General features: G+C 38.5%; 2 protein-coding genes across 3 annotated transcripts in view; one reads left to right on the top strand and one right to left on the bottom strand.

Moving 5' to 3' along the window:
• STRN (striatin) overlaps positions 1–16377 on the top strand; it is a 64589-nt gene extending 48212 nt beyond the window's left edge. For both annotated transcript variants that reach the window (XM_052699500.1, XM_052699426.1), the window contains 7 exons: positions 1115–1162; positions 1794–1915; positions 2764–2931; positions 4552–4692; positions 6242–6349; positions 7646–7732; positions 7815–16377. In XM_052699500.1, coding sequence (XP_052555460.1) covers positions 1115–1162; positions 1794–1915; positions 2764–2931; positions 4552–4692; positions 6242–6349; positions 7646–7732; positions 7815–7984 — 844 coding nt within the window. In that variant the 3' untranslated portion in view covers positions 7985–16377. The remainder of the gene's footprint in view (positions 1–1114; positions 1163–1793; positions 1916–2763; positions 2932–4551; positions 4693–6241; positions 6350–7645; positions 7733–7814) is intronic.
• Positions 16378–18425: 2048 nt separating this feature from the next.
• Positions 18426–21108, bottom strand: part of VIT (vitrin) — a 31570-nt gene continuing 28887 nt past the window's right edge. The window contains exon 18 of the mRNA XM_052699620.1: positions 18426–21007. Within this exon, the coding sequence (XP_052555580.1) occupies positions 20829–21007 (179 nt within the window). The 3' untranslated portion in view covers positions 18426–20828. The remainder of the gene's footprint in view (positions 21008–21108) is intronic.

The following is a 21108-nucleotide window of genomic DNA, read 5'->3' as shown; positions in this document are numbered from 1 at the left end:
CATGTAGTTCCAACCCCCCTGCCTAGCAGGGCCACCAAACATACACATTCAGATCGGGTTGCCCAGGACCCCATCCAACCTGGCCTTGAACACGTCCAAGGACGGGGCATCCACAACCTCCCTGGGCAGCCTGTTCCAGGGCCTAACTACTCTCCTTATGAAGAACTTCCCCCTAACATCCAACCTAAATCTTTCCTCCTTCAACTTGGATCCATTTCCCCTAGTCCTGCTGTTGTCAGCCCTTCTGAAGAGTTTACTCCCCTCCTGGGTGTAGGTTCCCTTCAGGTATTGATAGGCTGCAATGAGGTCACCCCGCAGCCTTCTCTTCTCCAGGCTGAACAAGCCCAATTCCCTCAGCCTGTCCTCATAGGGGAGGTGCTCCAGCCTCCTGATCATCTTAGTCGCCCTCCTCTGGACCCTTTCCAAGATCTCTATGTCTTTCTTGTACTGGGGGCTCCACACCTGGACACAGTACTCCAGGTGGGGCCTCACAAGAGCCGAGTAGAGAGGGACAATTACCTCCCTCTCCCTGCTGACCACCCCTCTCCTGATGGAGCCCAGGATCCCATTTGCCTTTCGAGCTGCCAGAGCGCACTGCTGGCTCATGTTCAGTCTCTCGTCCATCAGGACCCCGAGGTCCTTCTCTGCCGAGCTGCTCTCAAGGACCACTCCTCCCAGCCTGTACGGGTGCCTGGGGTTCTTCCGGCCCAAATGCAAAACCTTGCACTTTGCCGTGTTGAACCTCATTAGGTTCACCCGAGCCCAGCCCTCAAGCCTGTCGAGGTCCCTCTGAATGGCATCCCTTCCTTCCACCGTATCAACCGCACCACTCAGCTTGGTGTCGTCAGCAAACTTGCTGAGGGTGCACTCAATTCCCTCATCGATGTCATTAATAAAGATGTTAAATCAGACAAGCAAGGGAAAATCCTATTGTATTTTGAAAGAATGGAAAGAATTACTAGATATACAATTTCTTATTTTGACATGATTTTTTGTAGCAGAGATTTCAAAAGTGGTAGCGGTGATTTTTAAGAACTTATTAATTCTGGCACATTTTTTGTAAAGCATAATGTAAGGTCATCTGTGTGTTAACATTTCCTTGTACTTCATTTAGGAGTGCTTCTCTTGATGTAGAGCCAATATATACCTTCAGAGCACACAGGTGAGTATTTGATAAGAACGCTGTCTTATTTGAGAAACACAAGATCTTTAAACAGACACAAAAATTTTTAAAGCAATTTTAAAGCGCTATGTCACCTAATGGTTCCATGCAGTGCTTTTATTCCCATTTTATTTAAAATGCCTACTTATTTTCATCTGTTTTTGTCTGGCGCTGGGTACACTACCATTTTTAAATGGCTACAAATTATGCAGTTCACATTCAACTAGGTATTCCATTCGTTACAGCTCTTGCCTTTTTGCCAGATATGTGTATATGTAGAATGAAGCTATGTCCAATGAATTAAAATCTACTGAATGGTTTTCATGGAAAAATTTTCGATTTTTAAAAAGGGGAAAAAATGAAAAAATGAGATAAAAATGAAAATAATAAAACTTATCATCTTCAAAATGTGAAATGTCTAAATTGTTCTGACTGTAGTTAAATTACCAAATATTGCTGAGATGCTATTTAGGAAGTAATGTAGCCTATGATCTGAGAATGCAGAATTTTCATTGCAGCCAATGCAATGAATTAATTGTATTTAACAGGAAAATTTGAAGAATCATTTGACAGTTTTTATCATTTAATGAAAATGTTAATAGTTAACTTTTGGGAATGTGGTTTCTTCCAGTGGACCAGTGCTTTGTGTGGTGATGAGCAGTAATGGTGAGCAGTGTTATAGTGGGGGAACTGATGGCCTCATCCATGGCTGGAATACAACAAATCCAAACATCGACCCCTACGACTCTTATGGTACATAGTTGTCAGATACCAACAAAAGGATACATTTAGTGACATTAATGTTATGTAGCTAAAATAGTATAATTTGTAGGTAGTATTTCTTGGAAAAATTAAGAGAAAATTGAACATTTGCTCCAGTTAAAATAAATTTTTGTTTTAATATTGATGTTGATTGATGAGAAGATGGAATTTTTCAACTTCTTAAAAAGAGCCTTGATCTCATTACAGTTCTGGCAAACAGCTAGGTTGAAAAAGTACAGGACTAAACCTGATACTAACAAGGACAGGAAATGTATATATAAACATTCTTTGACAAATCTATGCTGTTGAGATAAAGAGGTTGTAGAGTCTGAGACCAAAGCTGTTAATATTATATTCAAACTGATAAAATTGCATATTTCAGTAATGTTTATGAGCTATAAACAGGCCTCAGCCTTGCGTCTGTTTTAAATGTTCTTCACATCTCATAGCATCAGATACAATTGGCTTCAAGGCTGTCTTATGAAAAAAGACTGACATATACCATTAGTGGCTCTTTGAGAGTGAGTTTTATTTTAAAATCAAAATCTGTTTTATTATCTTTAATACCATTTCTTCTGCTGAAACTTTATTATTAAGTTTTTTTACAAACTGGGAATTAATTATAAACTGGGAAACTGAATGCCACTTGTGCTGATGAAATTAAAGAATAATAGAATAATTTACACTGTTGCACTGATAAGACCAGCTTGGCTGTTTTTGTTTTGTTTTTTTTACGGACTAGCTTGTTAAGGCTACTCCATAAGCACAGAGCAAGATAAAACTATTCACTTAATTCAGTTTTTGTTTTGAAATGTGGTTTGTTTGTCTTTTGTTCACAGATCCTTCTGTTCTAAGAGGTGCTTTTGTAGGCCATACTGATGCAGTGTGGGGTCTGGTTTACAGTGGCACACACCAGCGTTTGCTGTCCTGTTCTGCAGACGGCACTGTACGTTTGTGGAAAGCTACAGAAGTTGCTCCAGCTCTCAATGTATTTAATGATAATCAAGGTACGGAATTTTAAGTTCATTAGCATAACTGTTCAGACCACCATAATCTTGGCTACTGAGTAGATATCTTTCTTGTTTGTTTCTTGGATTTATACTGTTATGATTGCTTAGAAGAGTAGTGAATTTTGGATTCTGACACCAGCCAATATTGATACCTACACACAGGGGGACAGTCACACATATCTGAAAACTAGGTGTTGCAGGTTATTTGGGATGCGTTTGGAGAGACCTGGACAGACTTGAGAGGAAGGCCTGTATGAACTTCATGAAGTTCAACAAGGCCAAGTGCAAGGTGCTTCACCTGGCTACCCAGAAGGCCAACTGTATCCTGGGCTGCATCAAAAGAGGACCAGCAGGATGGGGGAGGTGATTGTCCCTCTCCGCTCTGCTCCTGTGAGATTCCACTCACAGTTCTACATTCAGCTCTGTGGCCCCCAGCATTGAGAAGGACATGGATCAGTTGGATCATCTACAAGGATGATCATAGGGCTGTGGAGCAACTTTTCTAGGAAGACAGGCTGAAATAGTCAGGGTTATTCAGCCTGAAGAAGAGAAGGCTTTGGGGGGAGGCCTTATAGCAGCCATTTCCTAAAGGGGGCCTACAAGAAAGCTGGAGAGAGGATCTGTTTGTCAGGAAGTGTAGAGCTGGGACAAAGAGTATAGATATAGGTTAGGCATCAGAAAGAAATTATTAACTGTGGGAGCGGTGAGGCTTCTCTGCGAGGCTTCTCATAGAGAAGCTATGGATGTCCCATCCCTGAAAGTGTTCAAGGCCAGGCTGGCTGGGGCCCTGGACGACTTGATCTATTAGCAGGTGTCCCTGCCCCTTGGAGAGAGATTGGAACTGGATGGTCTTTAAAGTCCCTCTCAACCCAAACCATTCTATGATTTTACCTCTTCCTCCTCCTGCTTATGACACCTGTTGAAAATGGTGTTGTTCTTTTATTTAGTTGGTAGGGAAAAGTACATTTGAGGGCAGAAATTTTAAGGGATGTTTCTCATACTCAGCCTCTGCTGCTCTGGCTTTCTGTCCTGTAGTGTTCAGATAGCCACTGTGTAAAGTCATCTGATATGTAATGGGCAGGATGGAAGAAGTTATGTAATGTGAGATTTTTAATGTACTTACGTAACTTTCCATGCTGATAGTTTCAGCATGTAAAATTTACATTTGGAAAGCTTTGGGGTTTTTTTTAAGCTCTGAAGTTGTCCAGTTTAATAGCAGCTTAAAATCATCTGTCATGTAAATGATTTTCCTGTTTTGATTTTATGTCCCTTCACTGAAGGTTTGGCTGAAATTTTTTCTTGCATTTAAAGGAAGAAAAGGGGCAGGGCAGGTGGAACACACGAGGTTCTTACTTTCCAGCACATTTCAAATTAGATTTCTGTCCAACCTCAATTCCAGATAGAGCATCTCAATAAAGAATGTTGAAATACATACCAGAAAAGCAGGTTTAAAGTAGTGATCACTCCAGGCCATCTATTTGGATTGTCATAATGTAGTTTTTAAAATGTAACATTTCATAATCATAAGACTTTAAATATGAAAATGCTTGGTGTTCTTTTTCTATTTTTTTTACACAATCTGCTGCTTATGAAAATGTTCTCTGCATTGTTTTCTAGAAATGGGAATCCCTTCCTCAGTAGATCTTGTGAGCAGTGACCCAAGCCTCATGGTAGCATCATTCAACACTGGACACACTAGCATTTTTAACATGGAGACACGGCAACGGATTCTTACCCTGGAGTCTGGAGTAGATAATGGTATGTATTCAAAACAGAAAAAAATTGCTAGATTGAGTTCAAATGCTGTTAATATTCTTTTCAGTGTTTCCAAGCAATTAGGCAAACGGTGTATCTTAGTAACTTGCATCATGTATTATGTTAAACATAGTGTTTTAAGATGTAGGAGTAAGTTGTTATTACTATACTAAAGCAAGAAGCTTTTTAGTAGAAGAGCAAACATAGCTTTGAAAAAAGGTAGAAGAACTGCAGAGACTGTAACTTATTCTTCAAGGAGCAGTGGCAGAAGGAAAAGAACAAAATTTCCTGAGATTTTTTTAATCAGGTTTTTCCATTTTCTCTTTAGTCCAAAATTGCAAGTCAGAGATAGTATCATACAAATCTCAGGTGGAATTCATGAAAAATCTGTGAATGTGTGGGACAAGTTCTATGTTTTTCGTAAGCGGTATTGGCTCATTTTCAATCAGGCTTTGTTTGAAGTTTTCACTGAAGATGAGCAGAGCTCACAAGCTCCTTCATAATGCTTTGGATCATGGCAGTGTTCCCATCTCTAGGAGAGGGGCCAGAAGCAGCTAAAGCACAAGGATTTGTGTTTGGGTCAAAATGGTAACCTGAGAACTATAAAAATGTTCAGTCTTTTTTTAAAACTTTGATTTTTATTTTTTTTTTCAGCTGAAACTTTTATGCTAGTGAATGCTACTGTATGATTATACTTTTAAAAGGGAGCATGCCCTTCTTACCAGTTTTGCTCGTCTCTTTTCATGAAGTTTAACAAATTTGACATTTTTTAAGAATGAACAGAAAATCCCGCCTTCCTTCTTCATATTATTACTTTATTGTGCAGGATTCTCCTCACTGTAGTAAAAAGAAACCCCAAAAAAACAACTGTACAAAAATATTCTTCTTTTTGAAAAAAAAAAAAAAAAGAAGCTCACCGACATCTAGTAGTCTCTGTTTAGTATTTTTACTTACGTAACTGTGCTCTAAAAGTTAGCTGTATTAAATAAATAATACAAGAACTAGGCAATAGTAGATGAGTGATCTGAAATGGCTTACCGTCACCGCTTAGGGACTCCTGCAGTCTCACTGTGCTTGGCAAGTCAATGTCTAGGTTTCTATTAAAAAAAAAAATAACCCACCAAAATATCTTTTGTGTAATTTTCTACTTGCTGCACACGTGCATGTCTATTTATATAAATATAAAATAGTGATATTTCAGGATTCTTGAATGCTGAGAATGTGCCTGTCATATGAATAGCCTAGTATCTAGTGATAGTACATGCCTTTTGTTCTGTGGTGGTGAGGAATCCTCTTTACTTTTAAACATTCTTACTACATTGTTAACTTTCTTGTCTGCCTGTATGTTACAATGAAAATTTGACTTGACAAAGAGGAGCAGTGCGGAGGTGAGGAAATGCAAAAATAGTATTTTCACTTAGTTTTTGAATACTTATTCTTACCAAAAATTACATTGCATATAAAATTGATTACATATGCATTTTTTAATTGCAGTTTTTCAAAGACCTTAGCAATTTACACCTGTCAATATGTTTTGCTTTGTTTTCCTCAGCGGTCAGTACTTCCTGTCAGATAAACAGAGTCATCAGCCATCCGACTCTTCCAATTAGTATCACTGCTCATGAAGACAGGCACATCAAATTCTATGACAACAATACAGGTATGCATCTGTATCTTTTCAGCAGGACCTAGTCATAGTATTTAGCTGTATGACATAAAATGCAAGTAGAATTATGATTAATGTTATGCGCACAATGCTGAAGAATGTTAAGAACTGGATGTCCTCTGAAACAAAAATCTTTTTTTCACTGCCTGAGCCCCCAGATTGCCAGTCTACTTAAAAGTTTATTGGGATAATGATAAGGAACCTTCATCACTCACTCTGTTAGTTCTATTAAAATGCTTTAAACTTAGTGGTTATCAATAAGGCAAATTCTTAATTTTCATGTCCTTATGTTCATAGTGCTTGTCTAGAGCTCTGATATGAGGGCAGGGAGCCTAGGCACCATTTTACTGCTTCTAAGACTTCCACTTAATGATTTGGAGGTAGCAGATTCCTTGCAGGGCATAATTCTCAGTTTATTACACTCTATTTCTCCATCTCTCTTTTCTGCAGAAACAGTAGACAATTAGAATACTTTTTCAAATCTGTAGTGAGAGTTGTACTAAGCTGTATAATTATAAATTACATAAAGGAAATTTTTGTAGGAGTGGTAGCATTGAACTGTCATTCTGATTGTAAATGTTGATTTTCTTCAGCTTGTGACTTCTCTGCTTCCAGATCACACAGACCTAAAAGTTAAACTGAGATCTTTCGACATTCTAGTTGATTTTATGCTAGCTGTTCTTCACATGTGTTAAATAAAAAGCACCCAATGGAAACTGAGATGAAAGCTGAAAATTGATTATTTGTTTGATGATATAATGCCATAATGTATCGTAGAGGAAACACTGAGCTTTTCAGTTTTTTCTTTATTATTTTCTGCAACCAAAAAAATACATCTGAGCCATGATTTTGTGTATTTCACACCAAATCATTAATATTAATAAGCTGTTCTAGAACATCACTTCTCTCTGAGTTGATTAAAATCATTCTGTATTCTTATTTAATTAGATTCATTGCTTATCAGAGTACTCAGCCCATGTCCTCCTTCTCAGTCAAGGTCTTACTGCTCAACTCACTTAAGTCCCTTAGAGGATAGATATTTCATGTGCACGGTGATTGCAGCATCAGGATGGATTTGCACACAAAAAGCAAAGGAACAAAGTTGATGGTATTGGTTCTGCAGCATTACTGAGCATGTAAAAATTAAAAGAGTGGGGTTTCCTACAATTTTTGCTGATTCAATCATGGGACAAGATAATATACTTATTAAATGGGCTGTGGTGAGGTTTAAAAAGTGAACGCAGTTTACAGTGAATTACAGAAAGTAACTTGAATTATTTTCTTTCAAAGGGAAACTGATCCACTCCATGGTAGCTCACTTAGATGCAGTTACAAGTTTAGCTGTCGATCCTAATGGCTTGTACTTGATGTCTGGCAGTAAGTACATTAAATTTCATTTTCCTTTTCTCATAGTGGTAGCAAGCGTGAATTATAAAGAAACCATTTCTCCTTTCTTTAGGTCATGACTGTTCAATTCGCTTATGGAATCTTGAAAGCAAGACCTGCATCCAAGAGTTCACTGCTCATCGCAAAAAATTTGATGAGTCCATTCATGATGTGGCATTCCACCCATCCAAATGTTACATTGCCAGTGCAGGAGCAGATGCCCTGGCAAAAGTGTTTGTATGACAGAGTGTGTCCCTTTCCAACTTTAGCTTTGTATATATTTAACCAGCTGCACAAAAGAGAAGAGAAGGGCGTGAGTCTCCTGCCCAATCAGAGAATGTTTGTAAGTGTTTAGTTTTTGCAGGGTGCTGTTTTCTAAATTGAAATTTGTTCTGGTTTCTGTGAGCTCAGCTGGTGCTGAGAGCTTGGAAACTCTCAGTTTCAACTACTTTCAAAAAAGGAAAAAAAAAAAAAAGAAAAAAAAAAAAAAAAAAAAAAAAAAGGGCAGTTTTATTTCAGAGGATGTGAATTTTCGTCCAGGCAGGCCTTGGGTGAAATTAGGTCTATGTGTTCTCTATTATTAAGATGGAGTACTGGAAAGAAGGGGTCTAATTGCTTCAGGGAGAGAGGGAAAAGAGGGAAATTTTCTGGGATGCTTCTTATTGAGGAATCTTGATGTACTTAAGATTAAATCACCTGGAAAAAGTGTCAGTTCAGATGCTTGTTATTGTGTCATGTGAGAGGCACTTTGTCATCCCTTAATCTCTTCGGTATTAACGAGTAGATCACATTCAGAGAGCAGTAGCTGATACTTAATCTCAGCCACCTGGCTGCTAGCCTAAGATAAATGTGGATAAAGAAAAGCAAATTACTAACATAAATTGAAATACAGTAAAGTTTTATTAAATATTTGGTGTTATATGGCAAATATTTAGTTTGCAAAAAAAAAAATTGTATAATTTTTTAAATTGCATTAGCATGTGGTTAGAAGCTTAGCCTTTAGTCTAGTCCCAGTTAACAGCAGACTGAAGCAGTCTGTACATACTTCAGTAGCAGATTAACTTATTCAGATTTATAATACTGTTTTTCTTGGAGATCTGGCACAAGAAATTATAAGATTTCCCAAAGAAACTCTTACAGTGTAATTATCATATGTTCATCCTCCTCTTTTTGTTCCTGCTAAAAAAAGGGTATCTTTCTGGGCATTGTGTAACCATGAAATACTCAATTTCTTTTGAAGATTAAACCTATGCTTTGTATGAGTCCTACTAGCAGCATCACAGGTGCCTGCACAAAGGTCGATCTGTGTGAAAGTTTCTGCTACTTGTAGAGGCATTTCCAGACTACAGCATTTGTGGAACTTTTCCACGTGTGCTTCACTGGGCATATTGTGCCATTAATTAGGTTACCTGAAGAACGAATGCTTTTTTAAAATTGCTCAACAGATGTGTTTTGTCTCAGTATTCAGAACTTCTCTGTTGATTCAAGTGACAAGTAACTTTTAATCCAAAATATTTGGCAATTTATCCCTTCCCTTTTGTCCCTCCCTATAATGAAAGTGAGTGGATTCTTGTTACATGTCACCATGAAAGCCCTTACTGCTCTTCAGTTTGGACTTTGTGTTTTCCTCAAATTGGAATGGAAGGCAGAATTTATTCTGCCTATTATTCGATTATTTCTGGTGCTGATGTGAGTAGGAAAGAACCCAACATAGGCAATCCTTTCAAAGACCAGCCTGAGGCTAAGACTGGAAACTGATCATCTTAACCTTTACGCTGACACTTGTTAAGAAGGAATCATTGAAAGATATCAACATAGGATTTGACCATGTTGTTCATGTGATATTTAGAGATGGGACCACTATTGATGCTGAACTCAGAGTTTAGATTAACTGTATTATTTAGAATAAAAGGTTGACTTGTGCTTTTTGAGCCTGCAACACATTATATTTACTGCTAAAGTATCCTGGAATACCTTTTTTTTGCTCAGAATATTCAGATATGTCACTTCATGATACTGATATGCAATATATTTTCATAGGTAAGGTTAGAACTTTTACCATGAAACAGATGATTACGATAATGATTCAGATTTAGTTTTTAAAAATGTTTTGATTATGATAAAAAGAGGGAAAACTTGTCTGCAAAACTGAGCATTCAACTTAGTGAGAGTTCTGTGTACTTGACTCATATTCTTTCAGTGTCATTATTTTATTTCTTTTTGGAGAGGAAATTACAAAGATTTATTTGAAAAATTCTAAAAGCTATGTATATTACATATGTGTATATATATTGTAAACATGTATTAAATATGTCTAGTAAGGGAAGACTCTATGGGTGCATTTTAATGTTTTAGTATTAAGAGTTCTCTTGAGTTTGTGTATACAAAGGATAATGGTGTGAGTATGAAATGAATGTTGTGCTTTTGCTTACACAATACAATATGTAGTTAAAGTTGTTTAAATTGCTGTACATAAAACGAATAGGCCAGCATGCTCGTTTTTAAAGACTGTCATTCTGATTACAATTGGAATGTAAGAAGTGGCTGTTCAAATGTGAATTGAAAGATGTTTCCTTCTCTATCGAGCTTTTGCTCAAACTGAGAAGTGACTTTTTTTAAAGCTGGCAATAGCTAGAGGATGAGGTGCCTTTAAAAAAAACAAAACAAAACAAATGTAGCCTTACAAAGAGGTTGTGGATATATATTTTTGTGCTGGTCTTCATAATTGATGTCAATGTCTTCTTACTGTACTTGTTCACATACTTGTAGGACTGCAGGGTATTGTGCATGAGCCTGTCAGATCTTCTGAACGTCATCATAGGAGTTAGGGATGAAAAATTTATTTAGGTTACCCAGTCCATCTGTTCACTCAAGCAGGATTGTTGACTTGTGCATTTTAATATTGTCTTGGCCAGTGAGCTCCTGTATGTGTTCTAAGTGATTAATTTTCTTTCGGAAGATTATTTCGATGATTGCTTCTCACTGGCAGGAGGATTTATTTGACGTTTAGTGGTTCTTTTTTTGTAACTTCATGCTGGTATTTCGAGTCATATTTTGTGCCATTTTAAATACTCCTCATCACCTCTGTGATTTGGAACCTTTGTGTATGCACTAGCTCTAGCTGCATATTTCCCCTCTCTCTAGGCTGTTTTTCAATCTGCTCTTTTTACACAACTTTTTCTTGTTTTCAGCTTCTTTAGTTCCTGTCTCCGTATCCTGGTGCCCACAATGCCTTTCCACGTACAGTGCTTTGTCAGACTTAGTCTGAAGGGGATCTGTTAAATGTGGAGGGTTTTGGTTTTTTTCCCCTCTACACGATACTTTTGTGTAGGAAGTCCAAATGTTTTGGTCTAGCTAGTATCTCTATACCCAGATCTCATTTCTGACAATTGTTTTCTTTAACTCAGCGTTGCTGCTTCTCAAGTTTCTCCTTCACTTTCAGTATGTACTTAAAATTATTTTGCAGCTAGATGCTTATTCATAACTTATTTTTAAATGCTTTGAACTTCTGATCTCAGAGAGAACTCTTTCTTTTTTTTTTCACTTTAGAATGCAATTCTTTCTGGTTCAGTATAATTGGTAATTTTTACGAATGTGATAAATCCATCTGAAGATGCAAACAAAATGGAACTTAATGGTTGTTCCTGGAGAAAAAAAAAAACCAAAACAAACCAACAAATAGCGACATTTTTGTGTGACACTGTATATTGCCTTTTACCATTGTCCTTTTTCATGTATTTAATTGACATGATACGTTTTTTAATGGTTAACTTGTAGAATTTTTTGTGTATGTTAGCCTGTGCTACTGATTTTGGTTTTGCTAACTAATTTAATGGGAGAATCTGCAATTCTTTCATACATTTAAAATGAGTCCAATAGGTTTAAATACTCTCACTTTTCTTACTAATTTATTTCATTGCTGTATACTTTCACTTTAATTATATTTGATTCAGTTGCCAAAACACTTGCACAAAATGATTTAGAATAGCCTGGAGGAAGCTCTAGATATAATTTTGTTGTGGAAAATATTTCCTTCTCTCCCGAAAAATCTCTGTTTGCCTTTTTTTTTTGCGTGTTTGTGCCTCAGAAGAAAGTGTTTTGACATATCAAATAAAAGATTTTGTTACTTAAAAGACTTTAGCAAGAAGTCTTAAGATAATGACATGTCACATACTGTTGATTGTTTTCTATCTGTATGTTCTCAAATTGTGTTATGTAAAAGCAGTCCCATACATAATATGTTTGAGGAAATGTAGTTACCATACAGCTTTGTCATCAGTAATCAGAAATGTATCCTTTTGAGAAATTATGTGACAGATAAAGGACTTGGTTACACTGCCTTTTGAGGTACACCTGTTTGATCTCAAATGTGTCCCCTTTCCCTCTCCCTGTTCCTCATGTTTTATCAGTGTCATTTTTGGGAGCAGTGATTTCCATAAGCTCATGCATCACTTATCAGCATTAGTCCATCACACAAGAAACATGAAGTTAAGAAGCAGTTAGAACCATCTCAGTGTTTGGAATGCCTCTCAAGATGCATGTTTGGAGCCATTTGCAGACTGTAGTTTGGACAGTTTGCAGACTGTTCTGGGGACTCTCGGTGTAAAATGTTCAATAAGAATGTTCTCCAGTAAAACCTTGTAAAATAGGCTGAGTTGTGGAGGAAAGTGCAGTTATTTTGTTTGTTCCTGTGCCTGTACAGGACTGATAGAGAGCGTTCTTCTTGGAGTCCTCTTTGCTGAAGCATCAAGCTTGCAATCTAACATGAATGGCTCCTGCAAATGAGATTACTCATATTTTTGCTTTGAAGATCTCTAGTGGTCACTATGCTGAACAGTGAGGGAGGATGTTGGATGAACTCTGAAGGTTGAAACAGTTTAAATGCCAAAACCAATGTGCCCTCCCTGTAGGTGTCAGCTCAGAATAACTAGGCTGGGAAGCAGTGTAGAATTCAAGCTGATGATAGCAGAGGGAACTCTGCTAAGGGGTGGAGTAGCAATCTTAGTGAAGCTTTCCTGTGATGACTCCTCAGATTTATTCATTCACACACCCATTGGCTGCCGGTTGTGTGAAGGACAAAGTGTAGTATATGTTCAGATTCCAAACTGTGGAATAATTGTGTCAGAGGTGGAGAAACTGTTGCTTTAGACAAGCTGCCCAAAACAATTGCTTGTGTTGCTAAATATTGTTGTGTCTTTTTAAACTTTACTTTCTCCTGTAAGTGAATGGGACCAGTGGTTTCAGTTAAATTGAAACTCAGTTGGCACACGTATCTCAGCTTTCTTGTGGACAAGGTGAAATTCATGGAAATAACTGTGAAAATGTGGTGCTGCTTGTAATACGGCATTTATAGCACTAAAAATTGTGGCTGTAGTGGAAACTGTTTTAGCCTACACTGTTAAAAATGAAGGTATCAGAAATGATAGTAAAATATTCACATATGGTAAATTGTTTTGTATGAAATGTTTGATTGGGGGGGGCACCTGCTGCTGGTTAGCATCATAATGGTAAGTTCAGTTGAGCACAGAGAGGAAGCAACAGTTTTTCTGGAAACCTAAAGCTTTCTTTTTCCGTGAAGACATGTAGTAATTGAAAATGTTTTATTCAAATCTGATAACATATTTAATTGCAGAGGTTGCAATAGGTGAACAGTCTTGACTATTTCATCACTTTAGAGGAGCACACTGTTACTGAAACTAATGGCCTGTGAACTGTTAGGCAAACCCTCTGCAGTATTTCTGCTGAGTAGCAATGAATCTGACAGAAAACAAAGTGGTAGGCGATGCAATCATGAAAAACCTCACATTTTAAGAGACAGACTTAAGTACAACAGAGTGAATGAAGAAACATCTGGGGAGTGAGGAGGGTGCAAGAGTGACCTTTATGTAAATAGCCTTTGTACAGACAAATGCTCAGGATGCAACTGATGAGGCTAATCCAGGAAGGGAAGGTCTTGGCAATGAGACCTTCAAAATTACAACTGTGCCTGTACTAACATATGTACCTGTTGTGAAGGTTATCAGTCTTTTTGAAATTTCACTCTTATCTTTCCACTTATTTTTTTATATATATATATATTTTTTCTTGGAGTCATAATACCATAGCTACAGTGGATTTTTATTGCAGGATAAATTTCATAAAAGCATTTGATCTAGAATGTTTTTTGAAGAGTATTGCGGTTTCAGCTTCGAAATTGCGCCTCCCATCACCAACAGGCTGTTCTATACTTCCTTGGTCCCAGTTCATGTAAGTCTACTGAGTTCTCTGATCCTGCCTTCTGACATGGTTTCTCTACCCTTTGATCTGTTGTGAAAATTTAGGAAGTACTACATCATTCAAGGAATTCAGATTCCCAAAAACAACTACAGAATCATTCCAGAGTGATGATGACTCTGTAGTCATTCCAGTTCCACAGTAGAGTTTATGGGTCTGAACTGGGTCATTCTAAAGGGAGGTTTGATGCTGGATGATAAAATGTGAAGTATAGCTGAACTAAAGAGGTATTTAATAATACACATGCTTTAGCCTATCTTTGTTCTTGATTGTCCCTGAGTCATCGTATTGTGTGTCCAACTAATTTGGCACAGTTTGTGCCACCAAGCCACGCTGTGATCCTGGGAGATCACACCTCATTTTAAACCATGCCAATGTGTATGCTTTTGAAGCTGCTCAAAGCCTTGTGCTGGCGAGGTCCTCGAGCCCTTGCAGGCCTCAAAGGTACTCCCTCCTACTTCAGAGAAACCCTTGGTCCTCAGACTGGAGTATTATACTGGAAAGCCGAGAAAAGATTTACGAAGCTGCATTTGTATTCTTCTGTAAGAAAAGGGATGACTTATCTCCAAGCCAAATATTTTCATAATTTTGGATTATTTTAAAAAAGCAGCCAAAAACATTGTGTAAGGGAAATGCAATGGACTTCAAGCTAATATTTTTCCATTGAGAATTTATTTTTTTATTCTTCCTCTCATTAAGATAGTGCTTATTGAATGTTGCTTGTTTTCAGATGTGTGGCTCCTAGAACTGTTTTCCTGCAATCATGCATTTACAAGCATGCACAGGTTTTGAAAACTGTTTCGTATGCGTTAGCACTTGTTCCGGAAATGCAAAATGAAGATGATTGCTCATAATTTTTTGTACAGCCCATTATAGACCAATCAGACTGAAAATCAGACTTGTGCTGTAACTTCCTTGAATCACGCATCTGAAAATCTTATAGAAATCTGTGATAAGAAGACTATTGCTGCTGTAAGATTTTTTGTTGACATTTGTCAGCAGATCAACCTGCGTTGTATTTCATCTAAATATCTTCAATTGGTTTCTTTTAAGAGAAACTGTCAGGTTAAAAAAAAAAATCCAGATGAATTTCCTTGTCTTATGGAACTTACATTCATAAGATTGAAGTAATTAAAACTGATTGGTTTTTCAGCATGGTCATGGTTTGGATTGTTGTTCTTTATCTTCATCTATATTCATCTATACCCTTTCCCCTCCCTAGGAAAAACTGTTGAATTTAGAGGTACCTGACAGTTCTTTCAGAGAAGATACCACAGGTGATAACCACTTATATGTCAATATTTACATGTGGTCCTCTTCTGTTTTGGGTCACTTCCATGACAGATAGTTAATAGGAAAAGGCTACTGTGACTAATGTTTGAACTCTTGCTTAAACAGCTACAGGAAATTAAGATTCCCCTTCAGAATTACTCTGAGGTTATTATTTTGCACGCCAGTTTTGAATGACTACTTTGAAACAGTGTTGGGCTTCTAGTGTCTTGCATAGTGGTGGATCCAAATGAGAAATGCCTACTTGTTGAGTAATAGTCTGCTTGTCAGTTTGTATTATGGTTCAGTACCACATTGTCAGAATACCACCAGATTACCTTCTTTAAATGCTACTGTTGTACAGAGGTGAATGTTATTTTAAGTGAGAGATACTGCTTTCTAATTCACAAAGGAAATGGTTTACTTGGGAGTCAGGATCCCAAATTTTCATATATTTCAAGATTTCAGAAAGGCTTTTATGGGAAATAAGAAAAGTCAAAGTCATCATTCTCCAAAGATTTGATAAGCCTTTGTTATAAAAAGTCTAAATATTTGCTATAAAGAAAAATGCTTCTTCAAACACTTCATATTAACTTTTACTGAAAACCAATATTTTAAAATCCTGGATAAATATCTCAAATGGCGAAGACAGAAAATTCAGAGAGAGATTATTTTGAAATACGCCAGTATATTTTTGAGCTTCTCAATTGCGGCCCTGAATTTTCTCTTTTTCGCTGCAATTCATACTTTGTGAAGGTTCTTGGATAGGTTATATTTAAAACTACATTCACTTGCTTGAATAGTCCAAATAAATATTTTGTCATTAAAATTGTATAGGTCTGCATATTTTAGTGTGCCATTTAAAATGAGACCACATAGAAATAACCATGCAGGTATTTATATTGATATGACTGTAGTGAAGTGGGATGGCTGTATACTGTACCCGCATTCTGTGCTGAGCAAAATCACATGGACTTCCAGAAATAAGCAATGGTTTTTAAAAGCAGCTTTATTTAATGTTGCAGCAGCAAGTAAGTGTCATTTGTACCATATAATTATGTAAATTGGGTGCTAATAAATACTATTTTTCAACATTTTGTTTTGTAATTCTGCATTTTTGTAACAATCTGTGCTCTTGGTGTATGTACACAGAGCAGGAAGTGCACACAGTCTAGCATAAGTAGGCAAGAGTTTGGAGGGACCTGATGTAACCTCATGTCAATGTTTTTGAGTTGTGTCAAGCGTTACCATTTGCAGTAGTGTCTCAACTTCTCTATTCTTATATGTCTTGGTTCTGTACTGTACTGTTTTCTTGGTATTGATGGAACCTTGCATCTTTCCGTGCACTTAGGTGCTCTGTCCCTGGTGTTTTCCTTGCTGAACACACTTGTGAAATGTGTACAGTGCCGCTGATCAGGAGCTGCTCCATCAGCCTTCCCTAATCACAGTGAAGCATGATGCACTTCCTGGGTGGAACATTTGTTTAAAATAAAAATAAGTGCATGAATCTACCCTTCAGCAGAGGATTAAGGAGAGCAAACCACACATCACAGATGGTAGCTCCGTTTCTACAGGAAAACGATCGGAACAACGCTGTTGTGGGGGTGGTATGGGAACCTACACAGAACTGAGTAAAGAAACTCATTAGCAGGTCCATCCTGCTGGTTGGTTGTTTTTTTTTTTTTAAGCTTGTAGGTGGGCTAAGTGAAGTTCTCATCTCCTCTGTCTCCATGATAGGTAAAATAACCTTTCTAACTTAGTACTACTCCTCTTCCCTACTTATGGGAAAATAGTAATAGGAATTGTCTTACGAAACGATGGTACAATTGCTTTTACTCAGTGTTCTGCCTCTGGAGAGAAAATTCATGAGATAAGGAGCAGGAGAAAGAACAATGTAGGAGTAACACTCCCACATAGGAGGCCTAAAGACTACTTTGAATTTGAGACACTCACACAGATGTATATTTGCAATGTTTTCAGTATAGAGGCAACTTAGCAAATGTGGGTTGCCTGCTACTGTTCAAGACTTCCTCAAAGAGAGGTGATGATGGAAAAGAAAATGGAATGGGATCAATTTGTAACGAGGAGACGGTGCTGGGCAAGGCAAAACAACTAGAGGAATGGTTCAGGTGGTGATTGTGTTCAACCATGAAATAATGAATGTATGAAACAATGAAATGTATGTGCAGCACAGAAGACTGTTCTTACTGTATGATGTTAGGTAATATTTCTGATATGCAATTTGCTTTGACTTGCCAAGTAGATAGAGAGGAGCTGATAGGTGGGGTAGTAGATGCGTGAAGGAGATTCAGATTGCCTTGGCCCTGTCTGGTTGGCTGTCAGCTTGTTTAACACCAGTGTTTACTGGCTTCTTGCGCTTTTAGCCTTCTATGCTAAAGAGTGGCTCTGGGAAGAGTGTGGAGAGGAGACAAGCTGCTCTGCCATCTTGTGGAAGAGCAGATTGAGAAGCTGCCACAGGGAAAGCTGCTGCCTGCTGAAGCAGCAAGGCGGCAGCAGCTGAGAAGCGAGTGGGTGCACAGAATGGGCAGAGGAGCCACTGGCCTAGCCATGTAAGACCCTGCTGAGGAACCTGAAATGGGTTATTACCTTTGCTGAGATAACTGAAAAGTGCAGATACTCATGTTGTAAGGAAAGCGTGATCAGAAGCTCCTTTTTGACTGTATATTCAGTGAGAAATTTGGCTCCAGGTCTGCTTTTCTGGATGCCTCAGCCAGGCCGCAGGCCTCACTGCAATGATCAGGCATCTAATACTGAGTGGCCCAGCATCGAGTGCTGGGATATCTAAACCCTCTTTTGATTCAGTCCCACATCTAAAAAGAATAGAGCCTGTGTTTTTATTATTTTTCAGCTTCCAAAAGATGTCTGGTTTCAAATAAGACACTATCTTGCAGGCTTAGCAAGATGTGCATACATATTTGAGACCTTTCAGACCAGTAGGCTCTGTTGCAATGTCTGATTCCTCTGACAGGGAATTTGCTGTTCCTGCCCCTGCTTGCTCCCTTCTAGGTTTATTTTTTTTCAGCTGAGCATGTAAAAGAAATGCATCCAAACACTTGTTTGTTTTTTTCCCATCCTTGCTTTGTCTTCTAAAGCCTTGTAGAAACATCAGCTGCACTTGAGAAACTACATATATACAAATAGACTTTGTGTGCCTTTGGGACATCTTTATTGCAAAAGATATAGCAACTTGTATTGAGAAGCTCAGAACAGCTTGTATATGTTACAGAAGGAGTTCTGCTTTCTCCAAACCAACATAACTCCTCCAGTCATTTATGAAGGGTTGTTATCTTTTATTATTATTACTGACAGACTTCAGATGTGACAAGTGTTTTTATTGCTATGGAAGGTGAGCAGCTATAGAGGACCACATTCTGTGCTGATCCTCTTCTGTTGAAGGAAGGCTGTATTGGGATTTCTGTGGCTTATGCTCAATTTCACTGTGTTTAAGGCATCTCAGTTTAGATGAGAGTCAGATTAAAAATTAATTTCAAAGTCATCTCAAGAAGTGAATAGAATGGCTTGTTGGCATCTGAGCACCACAGGTGTTCTGTGAAAGTCAAGATTAACCATTTAGACAACAGCAAACCCTGCCATGCGCTAAGCAAATGTTTGATGAGGAAGATAGCTGTTCAGCTTCTCTGTGGAGAGTGAAAACTTGCTGTTGCTCGAAGTTTTCAGTACAAATGAAAATGTGTTAAAGAACACCTGTGGCTCTGGCTGCAGAGCATAAGCACAGTGTGCAGGACCATCTGCAGAGTGCTGCTCTCCTGTGCTGCCAGGGTATGTCCAGTACGGCTCTGATATGCAGTAGCAAGCTGTCTATTAAGAATTAACCTGCAATATTAAGAATATGAAGTCCCCAGTAAATCCAATGTAAAACCACCACTTATCCGGCATGGCTTTAGGAATAGTGGCTGGAGCACAAGCAAAGGAACCCTCACCTGGCTCATTTCATCACACTGGGGAATTGTGTTGAATGGGCTGTTTGCAATGCTTTGAAGTATGGTAACTTCTCTGGGAATTTTTAATCTACTTTAGTCCCATTTCCAAACAAAGATTTGAAAGATGGTGTCAGGGTGCACCAAAGGGTGCTCCTTTGGTGGCAGTTTACCCTAATTTGCTTTGTGTGAATGATAACATTAAAAAATTAATTTGTGAGTAAGAGGGGGAATGTGAGCTTTAATTCCTTTCAATTTCCTGTTAGTTCCACAAATCTGTGCTGTAATTACCGTAATGTGCATGAACACACATGCATGTACTTGCACTGAAACTTCAGCCTTTTCCTTTGGTAATTTCTGCTTAAGGGATGTATTATCATACATGACACCAGATGAAAACTACCAGCAACTGCTGCTTGCTACCTGCCATGCAGTGCAATGTCAAAAGACCTCTGCACGTCACTCCTCCCATTGCTGATCAGTGCTTTGGCTGCTTCTCCATAGACAGAACAGCTACGTACTCTGAATAACATGGGGCTGTAAAGGCGTGTCTTGAAATCAATCCATACAACAGAAGTCCACACCAAATTCAGAAGAGGGTGCCTGTGAATGCTAGAAATACTGCTTTTCCCAGTGTGTAATACAGAGCTTTAAGATATTTCCCTCTTAAGCCTCTTTAAAGGCTCTTGAATAATTATCCTCATGCTAAAGTCTGCTGTAAGCTGTTCTAACTGTGCCATGTTTGGTGATAGAGCAGTGGGGGTCTGAGAAACCTTTCAGACAGTGAGCAACTGAAACCCACAGTTTTTACTGAAGGAGCCTCTTCTGCCTCCGCGGCTCTCCTGCTTTGCAAAGGCCTTGAGCTGCATGGCAAAAGATGGTGTAAGTGAGCTACGGGGACAAGATTTTTTCTTCTTGTTGTTTAAGCACATTTAATGCAGCACTGTGGGAGATGAGATCCAGCCCCTGCATCGGCTGCTTTGCAGATCTGAGGCTTTATGGGGATTGGCAAATGGATGTGGGTCCCACAGCCCAATTATGGCTGCTTGCTGATTTTCTGGTCTCTGGATTTGGATGAAGCTCAATACTTGAATTCACACTATCTTCCCAGTATGTGCCTGGGATTTCAGGATGTCAGTCCTATCCTGGATTGTGAGCAATGGACAGTGTCAGAGGGAGGCGCTTCTACCACAGCAGCAGAGCAGTGTAACAGCTCTGTGGGGGGTCCCGGGCACTGCTGGAAGCAGGTGGTACATTTTAGTTCTTGTGCGTACCCTGAGATGGGAATCACCTAAGCTGAGGCTCTATACTGTTAGCTTTCCAAACAGCTCCATTTACTCCCTCCTTGATGTCTCCTGCTTGTTATTCTATTCCATCCAAATCAGTTTCTGAAGCCTGCAGGGGAAAAATCAGTAGCCTACACAGAGCACTATCGTACATAAGGACAGAGATGCAATCGACCTCATTAACTGGAAAGTGCCAAAGAAAAATAATTCCAGTATTTGTTGAGCTCAGAGCTGGCATTGTTCCTGAAGCATTGTGTGTTTTCAGCATGATGCCCAAGGATCCTAGCCTGTTCCATTCCATCAGTTCCGTGGCTGTGAGTTAAACTCTGTGCAAATGTTTTGGATGAGAGGATTAACAAATTGGTAGAGGTTGTCAAATTCATCCACAAAGAAGGAGTGCTCCTTATCTGGATCTGTTGCAATGGCTTCCAGTTCATCTTCAGCAGCCCAAGCAACTCCAATGGAGTAAGCTATAACTCCTGGAAAGAAACCCAAGAGATAAGGGTGAGCATAAAAGTTTTAATTACATTGCATTTGATTGGTTAAGACCAATACTGCAGACATAACTACTAGGCCATGA

The sequence above is a fragment of the Tympanuchus pallidicinctus genome, unplaced genomic scaffold, assembly GCF_026119805.1.
Source record: "Tympanuchus pallidicinctus isolate F22 unplaced genomic scaffold, pur_lepc_1.0 scaffold1, whole genome shotgun sequence".
NCBI lineage: Eukaryota > Metazoa > Chordata > Aves > Galliformes > Phasianidae > Tympanuchus > Tympanuchus pallidicinctus.
This window is presented reverse-complemented; position numbering and strand designations above follow the sequence as displayed.